We start from the raw sequence: 16,186 nt of genomic DNA, 5'->3' as shown, positions 1-16,186 counted from the left end.
GTGAAAGAGACATATGGCCGCGGAGTGACTCACTCAGCTACGTTTCGTGAATAGGGCGGTAACCACATTCTCGTCCCGCCGGCTTAGTGTGCGGGTGATGTCAGGGACACGGCGGCTTATGCTAAAGGGAGACGATAGGGGCCGCAAGCGGGTGACTGTAGGGGTGACGCATAGCTAGGGACACGGAGGGGGGTCATATGCTTGCAACGTTAACGGTACGCTTCCTTCAACGGGGAGAGGCAGGATTTCGGAGTATGCTGATGTCTTTGTGATCTTTACGGCGTCGATGCGACTCAGCTATTGGTATAGTTGATAGCTCATCCGCTTCATGCCAGAATATATCGCCTGCCAGGTGTCTTGGTAAGCACAGTAGCACAGTGCTGTTATGTCTTTGTTATCCCCCCCCCCCCCATTTCATGCTCCCTCAGTAGCCGTGATTGGCCCTGGCTCACCCTCCGCTCGCCTGCCCAACCCTCCCGGTCTGCAGGTGGTGGCCGGCCAGCTGCCACCGCCGCCTTGTTTTGACTCGCAGCCGGCCCGCACGGTTAGCAGCCCTGAGCCGATTCGGACCGGGTTTTTATCGCGCAATCGTGTCAATCCTGTTCCGTTCGGACCGTGGTAATCGGTGGAGCCAGCAGCGTGTATTGGCACACAGACAGATGGGCCCGGCGCGGAGGCGTGGCGCGCGCGTTACAAATGGTTCAGTCGGACGGGCGGAGCTGCTCGCCTGGCGCTGGTTCGCGCTGTGTCGGACGGAAGTGGTTGGTAGCGGTCTCAGGGATTGCGGACGGGTCACTGCGGTCAGCCGGCACCGGTCCGTTGGTCGCCCGGCGGGTCACTGCAGTCGGCGGGTCGTTCCCGCGAACCGGTGGGAACGGCAGCCAACCGCTGACCTCTGCCGAACCCGCTGGACAGCCAGTGACCCATGGCAGTTACCCGGCCGGACCCTTCAGTGACCCGGCAGTGACCTGGCGGCGGAGTCGGCAAAATGACGCGACTGACTCGTCACTCCCCGCCGGGTCAGACGTTTTCAGACAGATGATTAGACTATTCCGTGATCACTGCGGGCAGTCTGCCACCGTTACTGCAGACCCAGACCCTGCCTATATCGCCCAGTCTACCGCCGTCGCTGCAGACACGTCCGCCGCTGTATCGGCGGCAGAAGGCGCGCTGCTGAGGCGGCAATATCGGGGCTGATGTAGCTCGCCGACCGTAATAGGCACTCCATCTCCGCGGCCGAGCGGCGCCGAGCTACTGCGAAGGCGGCCCCGGACTCGCGGAACAGAGCCGTGCTGCTGTGTCTGACGGAACGAGTAATATGGTATACAGCACAGAACTGGCTGTGGTACAGTTGTACTCTTTGGTATATTGATATGCTCACTATGGTACATACGATACACTACGACGTCGGCTGAGGTACAGGTCTAGCGAGATTAAGCGGTAGGTTTTGCACTTTTACATTTCCGGTTATATCTCAGAAACTAATCGATCTACGATGAAGCCATTTTACACGATCATGGCCGGCTTGTTACCCAACAAGTCGATCGCATCTTCAACACTTAAAAGCTTAAGACGACGAAGATATAGCCTGAAGTACACTAAATTTTCTAGGTGCAAAACCTACCGCTAAAACCCGCGAGACCTGATACATACATACAGCGGAAATCTACTGTGATTCAGTGGGCTGTTGGCAAGGGTACAGTGGGACCCGGCTCACAACAGCCGATGTCCAGCCCTGCTCAAGTCGTGCCACACACAGAATCGACGCCGTTGTAGTGACGCCTGCGATAGAATCTGGGTGTTACCCGCCTTATGCTGAACGGAATGTGAAGCACAGCTTGAAAGCTACAGCAGCACTTGTGTTGGTGTGCATTCCTTCTGGGTGCTTTGTACAACTGATGGAATCAGGCTGATTATCTGCGTCTGAACAGTGGCCTTAAGTGCCTACATTGTCCACTGATCTCCAATCGTAGACGTTCATCTGGAGCGTGCCACGTGACCTGATGCTCAGACGTATCCCATGAATGCGAGATGAGGATGCTCCCCATGGCCAGCGCTCTGCGTCCTGTTTGTATCGCAGGGCACCGGCCAGCCTGATTTCTGAGAGCTCGAAGCCCTTGACCCGCTGTTGCAATTTTTTAGGGATTCGTAGATTGAATATCCTGAACTGAGGGTTATCGGAGTCGATGAACGTTGATGAAGATCAGAATGAACGTTAATGTCAAAAGCACTGGCAAGTGGCATCCCATGCCATCACTCATCATTAAACTTTTCGGACATTATTTAAATGACATTGTTGCGGCCCTGGTGGCGCAGTCGGTTAAGGCGTCGACCCGCGGTGCGGGCGGTGCCGGGTTCGGGTTCGATTCCCGGTTCCGCGGGCGCCGTCCCCGGCTGTATCACCAGGTGTGGGGTAGGCTCCCACTTCAGCCGTAGCCTGGGGGGTGGGGAATAGGACGAGGAGGAGCTGGAGGAGCCCTCCTGTAAATGGGAAAATAAGTGCCCGTTGGAGGGAGGCCTGAATAAAAAAAAAGAAATTGACGAGAATTTGCTGCATTGGTATTTGGCCCTGGTTGACTAATTGGAAGGTTGGTACCGGTAGGATGCCCTGCTCCTGTTTGATCCATTCTTCGAACATGGTATAACAGACATATCTGTTGTATCCATTCACTCGCCCACTCAGGAAACGGGCTATTACCCGGGGCTGCACTGTTCGGTTTCCGTATTTGGTGTGTTGTGTATTGTTTATCGTTAGGCTCTCTTATGTAAGGCACGGAGGATTCTGCTTAATGCCGAATGCTGATAATATTTGGTATGCTTATAGGCTACTGCCTTACTTTCCCCGAACACTCCCAATGCTCTTCTGACCAGCTACCCCGAACTGTCACCTTTATCTTGCAGTAAACTACATAGGACATTTGCCAGACAAGCATGGATGCTGGTTTGATTGATTTGCCGTCTCGTGGGCTACTGCTCTGGAAGTGTTTCATCACTGGTTCCGGGAACCCATTAGTGACTCCCGCCGTCCGTGCCGTCCACCGTTACTGCAGCATCTCGTGCGGGCAGGGAGCGTCAACTGCGGCTCTCCCCCGCTGCTGCGGCTCGTAAAGGAGAGGCACACGCCCGGCTTTGGACAGACGCCGTCGCTTTGCGGTCGAGCAGTGATTCAGAGGGTCCGTGCGACTTAGGATTGTACTGAAAACTTATGGTTGTTTGGCCATTACTCATAACTGGAGAGCTCATTAAAGAAGAGAGGAGGCAGGGATGACGCGATTGTCCCGTGTTGTTTACTGAGTCGTTTTTCGGTTTTATTTTATCGATAAATCGGCTTCTCACTGATTGATGGCTCTGCTGGCTGGGGTAACTTTTCTTTTCTATTCCTATCGATGAATCGGCTCATTGATGACTCAGTTGGCAGGGCATTGTGGCAGTTAGTGGCTGTGGGACGCCTGTAATGAATAGATCGCAGCCATGAACTACCGACTCCGACTGCGGCTGTTCGGCTGTTGCTACCGGCCGTGACCATCACTTAACGTTTTCCCATTCCTTAATGAGCGGCTAATCCCTTGTCTGCTCCATTTTCGCCACTTTTATGGCTAAATGAGGCCAAGTATTTTATGGCCACGCTGAGCCATTGAAAATGCGTGTCCAGGCTGACCTAAAGCCGTTGAATAGGTGGCCGCCCGACCGGTTTTGTTCGAGTGCGGTGCAGTGTGGGGGGGGGGGGGGGGGGGGGGGGCTCTGCCGCTCTGGAGCGAACGATCTGTATCCAGCTGCGTAACATGAACTGATTTACACGTAAATCAGACATCACAGACCTGGCTAGGTCGGCACAGAGAACTGCGCAGATTGGTACTGGGACCTTAGCCTGGATGCTGGGACATGGACAAGTACGTTGAATGCCCATTTTGATGTGGGTATTCAAACCTGTGTTCATTGTGTTCAGTGGCATTTGATATGGATGACTGAGACGACTGAGCCCGGAAGTGTCAACTGAGCTATAGGGAGTTCGATAAGGGGCTAGGAAACACAGCTCTGCCTCGGCCTTGAAGCTTTGTAGGGTCGTTAAGGATGTGTAGCTCATCAGCAGTGCCATCAACTGTAGGTATCACCCCCAAACTTCCGTGCTGCTCTCATTTGGACAGGCAGGTGTCCAACTTTCCAAACACTGACTAATTAGTGAGGTGAGCCCGTTGCACGAATGGTATGAAGTCCTTTTATACGTCTGAACTGCGTCATTTCTCTGGCTCAAGTATAGCCATTTACTGAAGCTTATTTCGTGTGAGCGTGCTATAAAGTTAACGGACGACGCTCGTGCCGGCACGGGTCAAGTGTGTTGCTGGTGTGTTGCTGTGTGCCCGCCCCTGTCCCCGGTCCAACGATCCGTCGGTCGGCCGGTCGGGGTGGGTGGGTCGGTCGGTCGGTCGATCACCGAGTGCCAGTGTCGCGGCACTGGGTGTCGGGAAAGAGAGAGAGGGAGAGAGAGAGAGAGAGAGAGAGAGAGAGAGAGAGAGAGAGAGAGAGAGAGACGTGTTTTCCTTGGACGGCAGCTGCAATCAGCCGCAGCTGTTGGTTTGTGTGTCTGTCTGCAGCGATCCATCACCAGGCGGCCTGTTCTCCTCCGAACATGACCTCTGGATGACCTCTGGATGACCTTTGGATGGCCTAGCTCTCTCCGCTGTGACCGCTGCGGTTAGAACAGTCGCGGCCAGGTCAGGTCAGGTCACGATGTTACACTTTCCGTCCGGCCCCGACACCCTGTGGGCGGAAGAGCGGCTCGCCTACGACCGTCGTCGTTCACTGCATCCGTCACGGCACCGTCCAAACCCTCCAGATTGTCGCCGCACGCGCCCCACGTCTCCAAGGCCGACGGGCCAATTTGTCCAATTACTATAATCGGCGACCGTCGCCCGGCCCATCTGTTAGCATCGCGGCTTTAAATCAGAAACCATCGATTGCCTAGTAATAGCTGTTCGCGCCGACAGTGATAAATTCATACGCATACGTCGTCGATTTCTCAGGCGTGCCGATGTTTGACGTGGCGATTTATTCAGGCGGCGTGTGAATTGGATGTTTCGCACTTTGATTTCTTCTGGGGTAGGTGAAGCGGTCTTACCTCTGTTACCAAGCTATCGAATGGCTTCAGCTTTCCAGCTTAGGTTAGAGCTTAGCGCTTAGCTTATGGCTCTCTAGCTTGCTTAGAGACGAGCAGTAGCTCTTCAGTTTGGCTTACAGCTCAGTTCTCCAGCTAGCTCAGTGTCTCAGCTGTGAGCTGGTCGGACCTCGGTGTTATGCCGCCCCATACCGTCGCCACAGCCGCTGTTGCCCGGTGGCCCGCGTCTCTAGCTCCCGGCTGGATGATGGTGCCAGCCGTGGCGACCATCACTCACCTGCGCCGCGGCTCTGCCGGCGTCGGCCGCCCACGTCCCTGGGCGGCTGGGCGGGGGCGGGGGCGGCTCTGAGTGCGTCCGCAGCCGGCGGCGCTCCGCCGTCAGATCTCGCCGGACCACCGCCGCAGGCTGCCGCCGCCGGTGACGGCCCCGTTTATTATTGGCCTGCTCTCGCCGTCGCTCTCAGGCCCTCTCACGCGATGTCAGGGTGGGGGCGGGGGCGGCAGGACTGACGCCGCCCGCAGCTTCACTGCACCTAGCACCACCTCTGACCTCTAACCGCGGCGGTCAGCCGAAGCCCGGGGGTGGTGTCAGCGGTCAGCAGGTACCCGAGCCAGCCCGGCGGCGGCCCCAGCTCGGTTCGTCTCGGGTCAGCCGTTATCGATTGCCGGCCCGGCTGGCCGACGCTCTCTGCCGGCGTCGGCCGACGGGCGAGACGGGCCGACGCCGGGCCGCCGAGCAGCGTCACGGTTGCGGGGACTGACGGGCCTCACAGCTCGTCATGTCACGGGCTTCTCGGTGAACGGTTGGCCGGCTGTGATGAGGCGAAGCGAACCTCGCAGTTTCATGGCTCGGTCGGACTCGCGTGCGCTGCTGCCTCCGCCGGTGCAGCTGAGCCATTTGGCTGGTTAGCGTGTCTGGCAGTGCACGTGCCGGGAGGGCGCAGCACGGGACTGTCCGACCGCCGTGCACCTGGATACTCAGGTCCGGCTACTCGGGGGCTGGCGTGACCAGCGGGCTAGTCGGCAGAGCGGCTGCTGAATGAAAGGGCTACGGACCACGGACGACCGAACACCAGCCATCGTCCGCCGTTCACCGACCAGTGACCATCACCCACCTTCTATCGTCTGATGTCCACTGTCCACTGCCCAACCAACCACCATCCACCGTCCACTGACACCAACCACCGTCCACCGACCACCGTCTACCGACCATGCCGTCTACCAACCACCGTCTACCATCCAATGTCCACTGTCATCCGACCACCGACCATGCCGTCTACCAATTACTGTCTACCATCCAATGTCCACCGTCCACTGTCTCCCGTCCACTGTCTCTACTGTCCACCGACTATCGACCGTCGTATATCGTCCGCCGACCAGTGACCGCTTCCTTTGCTCTTGAGTGGATTTCGGAGCTAAGCGGCATACTATCTCACGTTTCTGACCGGCCGGGGAAATTGCCTGCTGGGGCGGCCACTGAGAATGTGGGCCGCTTAGTGAACCATCGCGCCTAGGCCGAATTCATCCGGTTATGGACCATGCTGTTCATTATGGGGTTCGGGAAAAGAACGGCACTATAAAGCATTTGATGAATCGTTTTGTTCATTCTTGGTTTGAGCAGTGAGCTCACTATTATTAAACCTAATAAATTTATGTGATTCTTCATGGCTGGGACTTGAGAGTGAATCTTGCAAGCATACGAATGCCAGTTTAGCTACTACTACGATTTCATGTTTGAATGCGACTGATCATCGCTTCAGCCTGCATTGCGAACTGCTGAGAAACTCAGTTGTAGCGAAGCCTCCCCCTGACAGCCCCTCCCTTATCGTTCTCAGGGAGCTGAACATGAACGATAGCCCGCTGCCTCCGGAGCCCCCGGACGGGGACGGCGGGGGCGGTCCGCCCAGCTACCTGGAGCTGCTCTCCAGCTCGCGCCAGTCGCCCCAGCAGCAGGGCGCCGCCGGCGGTAGCAGCACGGCTGGCAGCGGCGGCGGCAGCGAGATCTCTGAGGAGCGGCTCACCGAGGTGCTCGAAGAGCCCGTCACCGAGGAACTGGTGAGTACCTGTGGTTAGTCTTGACGACCGGTGAAGATCACTGGTCAGCAGGGGTGCGGAGCCGGAGCCGGAGCTGGAGCCAGAGCCGGACCATTTTACTCGGAGCTGGAGCCGGAGCCGCCATGACATTTCACCCGGAGCCGGAGCCGGAGCTGGAGCCGATTTTTTTTCTCCGGAGCCGGAGCCGGAGCCGTCTGAAATTTTCACGGCTCCGCATCCCTGGTTGTCAGTGCTGGCGGGGAACCAGTGCTGACTGCTGGCCGAGGATCAGTGGTCGGTGCTGGTCGGGAAGTTGTGCTGGTCGAAGACCGTTGGACGAGACCACTCGTAGGTGTCGGATAAATCGATAACTCCCGCTGGTGGGCTGCTGTCAGAAGCCGTCCTCCACGGTCTTCAGTCTTCGTTCAGTCTCTTCCAAACGAACTTTCCAGCGTTTGCCTCATCTGCACTTCAGCCCTGCCCACACATGCCACGGCATGGAGCCCAAGCGTCTTCTATCCTGCTCCAGTTCTGCTCCAACCCCTGCCTTAGCCCCGCCCCAGCCCTAGCCCCTCTCCATCTCAGGCCCACCTGCCCGACTATCGGCAGCGCTGCACCTCCCGCGCCGTGGGATCCGCCCGGGGCCGTCGTTTTTCCGTGGCCGTCGGCTGGGCTGTGGCCGGATTACCGATTCAAATTGGACCGATGGCGGCGGGCGCCGCGCGGAGTGATGGCTCTGGCCGGGGGCGGCGCCAGCTGCCGTCTCCATCAGTGCCGCCCCCGCCCCCGCCCCCGCCGCGGCCGGCTCACCTGCCCGGGGCCCTCGGAGACCTGGGAAAACCGCCCACGTGGCAGGGCTCCGACCGTCGACCGGCCTCCGCTGGAATGCCCCCGACGCAACGCAGCTACAGAATAAGAGGCAGCCGACAGGCGCGGCAAACAAGACTAGAGGCAGGCCGTGGAACTCCTGAGCTACTTACGGCAACTTTGTGTTGAAACAGTCACCGACCGCAGTTAGCTTAATTGAAGTGGTTCATTTACACTTGGAATTAACCTGTACTCAATCTCGTCAAGTGGCGTGACTAAGATTTGCCAGAATTGGCTGAAGTTTTGCTTCGGTAAACTGCCTTTGAATGCACAAGGTTTTGCTTGCATGAAGTCCATCGTTGATAGTATCCTCACGCTGCCAGGAATCGGTCCATTAATGCGAATGCATACTTGTGGTTGCCAACACCAGTACAATTATACATACAGTTGCATAATGACGTGCTTAACAAGTAGTGCTACTAACGAATGGGCCCAGGTGTTGGTTTTACGTTGAATTTAGTGCATGCGATTGCAATATGAAGATTTTTGTGGCTCTGCTAACCGATCTCATGAATTCTCGCTATTGACCACACTGATGCTAACCTCAGAGCTGACCACCAAGTCCATGACAGCTTCATAAAATAAAAGCCGCTCTTTAGTCTTCAGTACCTATCTCCGAGACCTGTCAATTTATGGCGTGACTTGATGAAGACCTCGGGCAGCATGATTTCATACTGGCTACCACGATACCGACTTAAATGAGCTGTACTTGTTTTTGCCGCGGTCCAAATGGCCCATTTCGGCGAATGCCTCGGTGCGGTCCATCTGGGCTGAGGTTTTAAGCCGTCGCGCGGCGGTGACAGCTCTCCCGGGACGGTGACGGACGGCTCCACGGTCCGTGGTGGCATGTCGGGACCGCAGAGAGAGTCTCTGTGTTTACGGGGGACGGACAGGACAGGACGGACAGGCATAGGATCCGGGGACAGTGGGCACAAATCCAGTCCGCGGGGACGGTTCGTGGTGGCATGTCGGGACCGCAGAGTGGGGACCCGGTGTTTACTGAGGACAGACAGGACAGGACGGGACGGGACGGACACGGGGCCAGGGACAGTGGGGATGGGATGGGGAGGGGACACTGAGTCCGCCGCGCCCGGGTCGGGACAGTCGATACGGGGTTTGGGGAGGGGACTCAGAGTCAGACCCCGACAGAAGCGAGCCAGGTACGGGTGTGGCAGGATCGGGTGCAGGTAGCGGTACCCGATCCGGACGCCAACCCTTCCGTGTTTGACCGTTCGACCACGACGGACCTCAGTGATTGGATATGATGTGGCCGCGCCCGGCTCTGATTCACCGCCTCAGACGGCGCCGGACGAGCGGACGGGTTACGAGAACAGCACCCGACCGGTCCGGCCCACGCGGCTTCAGTCTGCCGTCGGACAGGTCGACCAGCCGTCTCAGTTCCGTGTTCTGGGCGTATGCGGAATAGGGCGGCGCGGACTTGATTTGCGCTGTCGAAAGGTCAGAGGAGAGGCTTTTCTCCAAGCAGTCGGCTGGGGATTCTGCCGTCTGCCTACGCCCTACAGTCAGCACCTCTGATTCTAACGTCCACAGTCGCACTATTCTGACTGTAGCACGAAAACGCGACTTTCCGGGGTCGACAGTGCGTTACCATGCCTCCGGGCAGCGACCTCTCCGACACCGCGCTCCCTTCTCAGGTAGAATTATCACCTGTCAGGCGTGGCAGACGTGGCTGGCGCCGGCGGCGGCTCCGGGCACTCCGGGCGGGGTCCGGACACTCCGGGTGGGGTCTTGGCGCTCCGGGCGCGCCGACCGGCCGGCGTGTCACGTCCGGACGGTATCGGCTCCCTTCCCCTCCTTGTGCCGCGCCCGCCGAGCAGACAAAAACCCACCGCGCTACGCCAACACCGCGGGACACGCAGGGGAGGAGGGGAGGCGTGACGGCCCGGCGGGGAGGGAGGGAGGATTGGTCTGGGGATGGAGGATTGGCCGCGGCTCGCCACTCTGTCGGGGAGGAAGGAAGGCGCCCGCACGCCGCGGCACGTCCCTAGCTGGGAGCGCGGCGCCGGCGCTCGGTGTCGGCTGGCCGGCCGTCTCTGGGGGCGTCTCTCCGGCGGCGGTAACCGGGTGTCGGCTGGCCGCGAATCGATACACAGTCGACCGCCGCAGGGCCGCTACCACCGCGGCTAACGCCATCGCTAGCGAGCCGCTACCACCGCGGCTACCAAAGCTGCCTTCATTGCCCCTTCCGTTGCTACCGATCGGATTGCCTGCCGAAAGATCTTTATCGTTTTGTGACTACTGACCCGACCAGACCCGCGGTTTACTGCGAACGTCTCCCACCGTCTGGCCCGCCGCGCCGCCACCAACCATTGACTATGTATAGCGCCTTTCTGTAAGTTGCGGCCGCCGCGCCGCCCAACTTCGCACCCCGTGGGCGGTCGATGATAGCTCACCCATCCCGAACATGCCAAAACTTTGGACGTAAATTGAAGCGGCCTTGAATTTGATCCTGGCGGCTGGCGACTTTATCGGCCCGTTAGCGCCGGTATCAATTGGCCGGAATGTTTTGCTGACGGCGGCGCGGCGCGGCGCGGACAGCTGGGGCGCAGACGGGTGAGGGTGGAGGGCCGCCTAGCGCCCGCCCGGTGCGCCGGCAGAGGTGGCACCTCTGTTTACCAGCCGGATGATTTCCGCACGCCGCTGTTTGATGACATTCGAGCGGCACCGGTGTGTGGTAAACATGTCAGAGCGTCTCCCGGCGCGCCTCGCCGAGACGGCCGGATATTTGCTCTCGTCGACCACAAAGGCACGCGGCGGCCCTTGACGCCTCTTGTCGCCGCCTCGTCTCGGAGCTCCAAAACACTCTGCGTCGCTGAGGGAGCGCCTTGTGAGCCGCCGTTGGGGACCGGCGGACTGTGCTCGGCTGAGAAACAGTACACTGCGCAGTGCGACAGTCCACAACAGCGCGGCAGCGGTCTCACGCCCTCCGTCTAACCGGCAGCCCCAGGCCCGGCGCCAGTCCCCGACGGTCATACCAGCGGTCAGCGGCGGTCATTACGCGAGGTCACGCGTCACGCGGCCGACCGTGACGGTGGTCACGCCGCGCCGTCCGCACGGGTCACACTGCGGTCTAGGTAACGGGGACCGTGAGAGTCGCCGGCGAAAATCGCCGTCCGCGGCGCGGCGGCCGCCCGGCGCGGGTCCCAGGGTCGCCAGTGGTTCCAGGCAGACACGGCACGAATTCTCAGTGGTCCCAGGCAGAACTCACGGGTAGCTAAAGGTTTCATTTTAGGCTCACGAGTTGCCATTTGTTTGGCCTCGGACGGAACTCACGAGTCGCTAGTGGTCTCAGGTAGAACTCATGAGTCGCCAGTGCAGTGGTCCCAGTCGGAGCTCACGAGTCAGGGTCCTGCAGTCTGAGCTCACGATTCGAAATTGGTCCTAGTCTGAGGTCGCGAGTCGCTAGTGGCTTACAAAGGGTCCAATTGGCTCACTAGTCTCCAGTTGGGCTCACTAGGAGCATCCATTTGTCGGTACTTCAAGAGCGGTCAGGAGACGGCCCGTGGTCGGTCGTCTGTGTTTATACTCCAGTTAGATGGATGAGTGACCGCTCGCCGGCGGACCGCTACCATAGCTCATTCCCCCGGGACGCTGCTGTCACTCTGGTCAGTAACTGACGAACAAAGCCAGCCGGCGCCGCTAGTGGCCATGGGCCGTGGTCAGCGTCTCGGACACAGTCGACGGACCTCGACGGCGCCCCCTCCTCGCCCGGCTGCACAACAGACGATCTCAATCAACTCCACCGCTACAAAATGAACATTTTGCAGCCTGCATCTCAGCGCCAGGCACGACTGCGGTTGTCTGTTTGTCTGATACTATCTGCTGTCCCGATTGTTGTGAGTCGGTGACGGGCGGTGCGGCTCAGGAGCGATGCTTATTGTCTACGGCGCGTGTCTTTACGGGCCCGGTGACACATGGACTGGTGACTGGGTCTGGCGACCCCTGAGACCCCGCCCTGGTGACAGAGGGGGCTGCTGTAACTGCTGACAGGCTCTGTACTCACCGAAAGACGCCGCTCCCGGGCGGGGTACGGACGGTGTCAACAGCCCCCGTGCACGGCCTGCTGCCATCAGTCACCTCCCCTACTCTCTCCCCCCTCCCTCCCTCTCACCGCCGCGCCTGCAGGGTGACGAAACCTGCAACACGACTTTCGGGGAGTTTATAGGCTGCGGCTCCAAACAAAATAATGAACGGAGTAAGGTAAATGTTTGGGTCATGACTTTGGCGGACCGCTGGCTAGAACTGGTAACATAAATATTTATATCGTGATGTATTTAACGGCGTCGGCTCTCAGTCTGAGAGAAGGCACATGATGTCGGTGAAGGGCATCTCGTCTCCATCTCGCCTCCATGAAGGTGTCATCAGATTTACTCTGCACCGAGAGTCTCAACGGTCTATCTCTTGAGGTTACACCTATTTACCTACCCTCTCATCAGCACTGCCAAAGCCGTTCAGTGCCCTGGATTCTAGCACGTTCCCTCTTCTGGGTCGTCACACTGCTCCAGATGACGTCACACTGCTTCCAGTGACCTCACCGTTCGGCCCGTCTAGTCTGGAGATGAAGAGTGGGTGGGATTGGCTCCATATGATCGCCTGTCCGCCCAGGTGTTACCGGTATCGCCTGGCGGCACAGTCTGACCAGCCGCAATCCGCCCGCGGCACCGGTCCAACCACTCTCATTGAATGCTCTCAGTAACTTCTGCCTTTCTCCCCGACTGATGTTCCTGACTACTTTCTCCCTCCCGTTGGTAATACATGACCATTGACCATCATCCATTCTTTCACGGTGCATGGTTGGCATCTGCACTTCTGCAATCTGGCTGCATTACTTTCAGTTTACTTCGTCGGGCCTAACTCCTAACTGGCTTATTTTACAACACCCCGTCTCTCAGTGCCCATCACGATATTGTCATTTCCTCTCCTATCCTCTCGTGGATCTTTTCTCGTCCTTGTTTTCGTGCTTTATCGTCATGTGCACTTGCTAGAAGTCCTGCATTCGTGATGCGTTGTACTTTCATAGAGATTTGTCCCTCTACATATGTTATCATCACGAAAATAGGTCGTTGTGCAGACATCTGCTTTGTGATCGGGCTTTCTCATGTGCATGCATATTGCATGCAGCCACTGTTTGCTTTTGTCGCTTTATTCTAAGGCAGCAACCAAGTACGAGTGTACCAAAATAAACCTGAATCTAGACAAGCTGTTGCCCTCTCCCTGATCGTGCATGCCCCGTCCTTATCAGGCGCTACGGCTTAAATAAAACATCAGCTCTGACCCGGTTCGAAGAACGTCGGCCATCCATTCATCAGTTGACTTGGCTCTCGGCGGGCCGGACGCTGGAGCAGGGACTATTGAGCTGGTTACGGCCGAAGCACAGCGGTGAGGGGTGTGTCTGGGGCCGTGTGACCGGTCTGGGTTGTCTGGGTCCATGTGATCGGTTGTGACTGGGGGCGTGAGACCGGTCCCACCGGCTGGAGAATAGGGATCCCGAACTCTGCCGACCTGCTGTGAAACCGTGATGGTAATGTCTGATGTCCCTCTGTCCAGTGTGGGCGTGCACTTGCATCGCTACGCACTTGCAACGCACTTGCTCACCTACTCAATACGCAGAATCCAGGATCACCATGGGTTGAGATGACACCTCCGCCTTCCGGGCGGACGACACGTTTCGAGCAGCCCCTCCCCTCCGCCTCAGTGACCTGCAGTCTTGGCCGCGTGTCACCACCACCGTGCCGCTCGGGCAGTATCTCGGCGTCGAGCCGATGGCGCTGGATCACAGCCAATCGGCAGATGGACCCAGCGGCGCCGGCGGCGGCGGCGGCGGCGGCGGCGGCGCTGACCTCAGCCGTGTCAGAGAGGGGGGGGGGTGTCAGATTTACCCTCAGCCGTGTCAGGGGGAGGGGGTGTCAGATCCAACCTCAGCCGTGTCAGGGGGGTGTCAGATCCATCCTCCTAGCTGTGTCAGGGGGAGGTGGTTTGTCAGATCCACCCTCAGCTGTGTCAGGGGGAGGGGTGTCAGATCCATCCTCCTAGCTGTGTCAGGGGAGGGGTGTCAGAGGGGTGTCAGATTCACCCGCAGTTCGTGTCAGATGTGTCAGCCGCGCACGTCATCCGTCCGAGATGTGTCGGGTGCTGCCGACATGCGTCGGGTGCAGACGGGGCTCGACTGTGGTTGGTTAGCCTACGGCTTCTGATCACGAAGTGGGGGCGTGACGTGACCCAGGCTATGGCTCAGCGGTCGACCCTCTCCCGCCGCCAGTGGCACTCTGTCCATCTCTATCCGAGCTGAGACCGGCTGATCCACACCGGCCGACCGCGGAGTAGCCGCCTTGTTCGTGCCGGTCTTAACTTTCTCCCCGCCTCCGGCCACACAAACTAGCCTTGAGAGACAGCGGTGGCGGCCATAAGTCGCTGTCGTTTGATGCTGCCGACCACCATTGTTCCCCGAGCTCTCATTGTCCGCTTCTTACCGCGTCCTCTTTATTTGACAGCCCGGATAACGTCTCTTTTATATCACCTCGTCTTCCTGTGTTTAATTTTAACGTTTTGTGTGCCCCGACGAAATCCGAATTAGTCCAGTGCCGCTGCCCGCTGCGTAGTGTTTCCACTAATACTATCCCTAGTACCCATTTGCTTTGAGACAACCTCATACTAGTCTCTGCAATACCTACCTACCCTACCTACTTCGTCACCATTTAGCACGCAATCGATGCCGGCTGCCAATTATCCACTAATGAAGTCAGCAACGCCTCGCAGTTTGCGCAAGCATGTGCTCTGCCGATGAATGATACATGGGAGTCGGACGCTGGCGTCTGTTTATCTAATAATTATCGGCGCACGCTCATTCACACGCGCGTCTGCGCCGTGACGGCACATCGACCTCGGGTCTATGAGCCTGGGGCGCCCAAGCTGCCACCTATCTTCTGTAGTTGTAAGCTGTATTGTGGGAGCTGGCCGCTAGGTGAACTGAGAGCCCTTCCTCTGGCTCTTGCTCATAGCTCGGGTGAGGAGCTGTGATGAACTGGCTGGTCGGGTTGGAACCTATTTGCTTCTGCTGTGGGCCAGTTTGATTAAGTGGAGCTCTCTGCTCATGGGAGCTTGGAGAAAAACACAGTGTGCTGCTTATGAGAAAATCTTTCAGTAGGTAGGCAGCGGGCTCAGCGCCGGAGAATCTGCGGGGACCGCAGAGGTCTGGAGTCTGGTCTGTCTGGACAGCTCTCCTCTCAGGTTAGCATGGGCTCTCAGAAGGCTGGTATAGGCCTCTGGTGTCTGGAATTTAATCTATAGAGACATCCACCTTTTATTGATCACTAATGGCGTTTCACAAAATTGTAAAGCAGGGGAAACATTTACGCGCAATGCGTCGAAATAGCACTTCTATCATGGGTGGAGAACCGGCCCCGGCCACCCCGGCCGTGGCCGGGTAACTTTCAGCCGACCCCGGCGCGGCCGGGGTAACTTTTTCCACTTTTGCAAATCCTAAAAGCTGTCTCCATTCGAAAATGCGTCCGAAATTTTAAGGCGTGTTGCAAAATTGTTGTTATAATTACGAAATCTTCCGCACCTGCGTGCAGCAGTTTTCCCTAAAAACGTACAAACGGCAGACATCCTAGGGGTTTGTTGATAACCGTTGACAAATATTTGAGCATCATCGTCTTTCTGACTTTCGGTCGCCGGCCGGGGTAACTTTTTCAAACATTCTCCACCCGTGACTTCTATCAAGCTCCGCACTTACCAGCGCTTTTTTCAAAGTCTGCGGCCCTTAGGCCCAGCTCCAGTCCCGATCCTCGTCCGTCACCCCGAGTCGGCCCCACCACTCCCTCATCTGTGTCCGTTCCGGTGCCGAGATCAGTCGCCTCCTACCGGTCTGTGTTCGCCGACTATTGGATATGTATCGCTGCCTCATTATCGATAGGGCGCCGCCCATCGATAGGTCCGTGTCCGGGCGTCGATAGGTCTGGTGTCGGGACGTCGATAGGTCGTCGGACCAATCCATCACCGCCTGGCCCGCGCTCTGTGTCCGCCCAATGGCCGAGCTGGCGGCCGACCGACCGCCACGGAGAGGCTGGCCTTATCTGTTGGCTCAGCAAGTCCCGTCCGCTGACTCCCGTTCCTCCGTCCTCTGCCCTCCTTCCGTCACCCGGCCCTTCT

The 16,186-nt window shown here is 58.1% G+C and overlaps 1 protein-coding gene across 2 annotated transcripts in view; it reads left to right on the top strand.

The window, feature by feature from the left end:
* The first annotated feature begins 6,952 nt into the window (after window positions 1-6,952).
* Window positions 6,953-16,186, top strand: part of LOC122382407 (tight junction protein ZO-1-like) — a 41,387-nt gene continuing 32,153 nt past the window's right edge. The window contains exon 1 of one of the 2 annotated variants that reach the window (XM_043367676.1): window positions 6,953-7,168. In XM_043367676.1, coding sequence (XP_043223611.1) covers window positions 6,959-7,168 — 210 coding nt within the window. In that variant the 5' untranslated portion in view covers window positions 6,953-6,958. The remainder of the gene's footprint in view (window positions 7,169-16,186) is intronic. The other variant, XM_043367677.1, reaches the window with a different exon arrangement.

This window comes from Amphibalanus amphitrite, unplaced genomic scaffold, assembly GCF_019059575.1.
Source record: "Amphibalanus amphitrite isolate SeventyFive unplaced genomic scaffold, NRLGWU_Aamphi_draft 000139F_arrow, whole genome shotgun sequence".
Lineage (NCBI taxonomy): Eukaryota > Metazoa > Arthropoda > Thecostraca > Balanomorpha > Balanidae > Amphibalanus > Amphibalanus amphitrite.
This window is presented reverse-complemented; position numbering and strand designations above follow the sequence as displayed.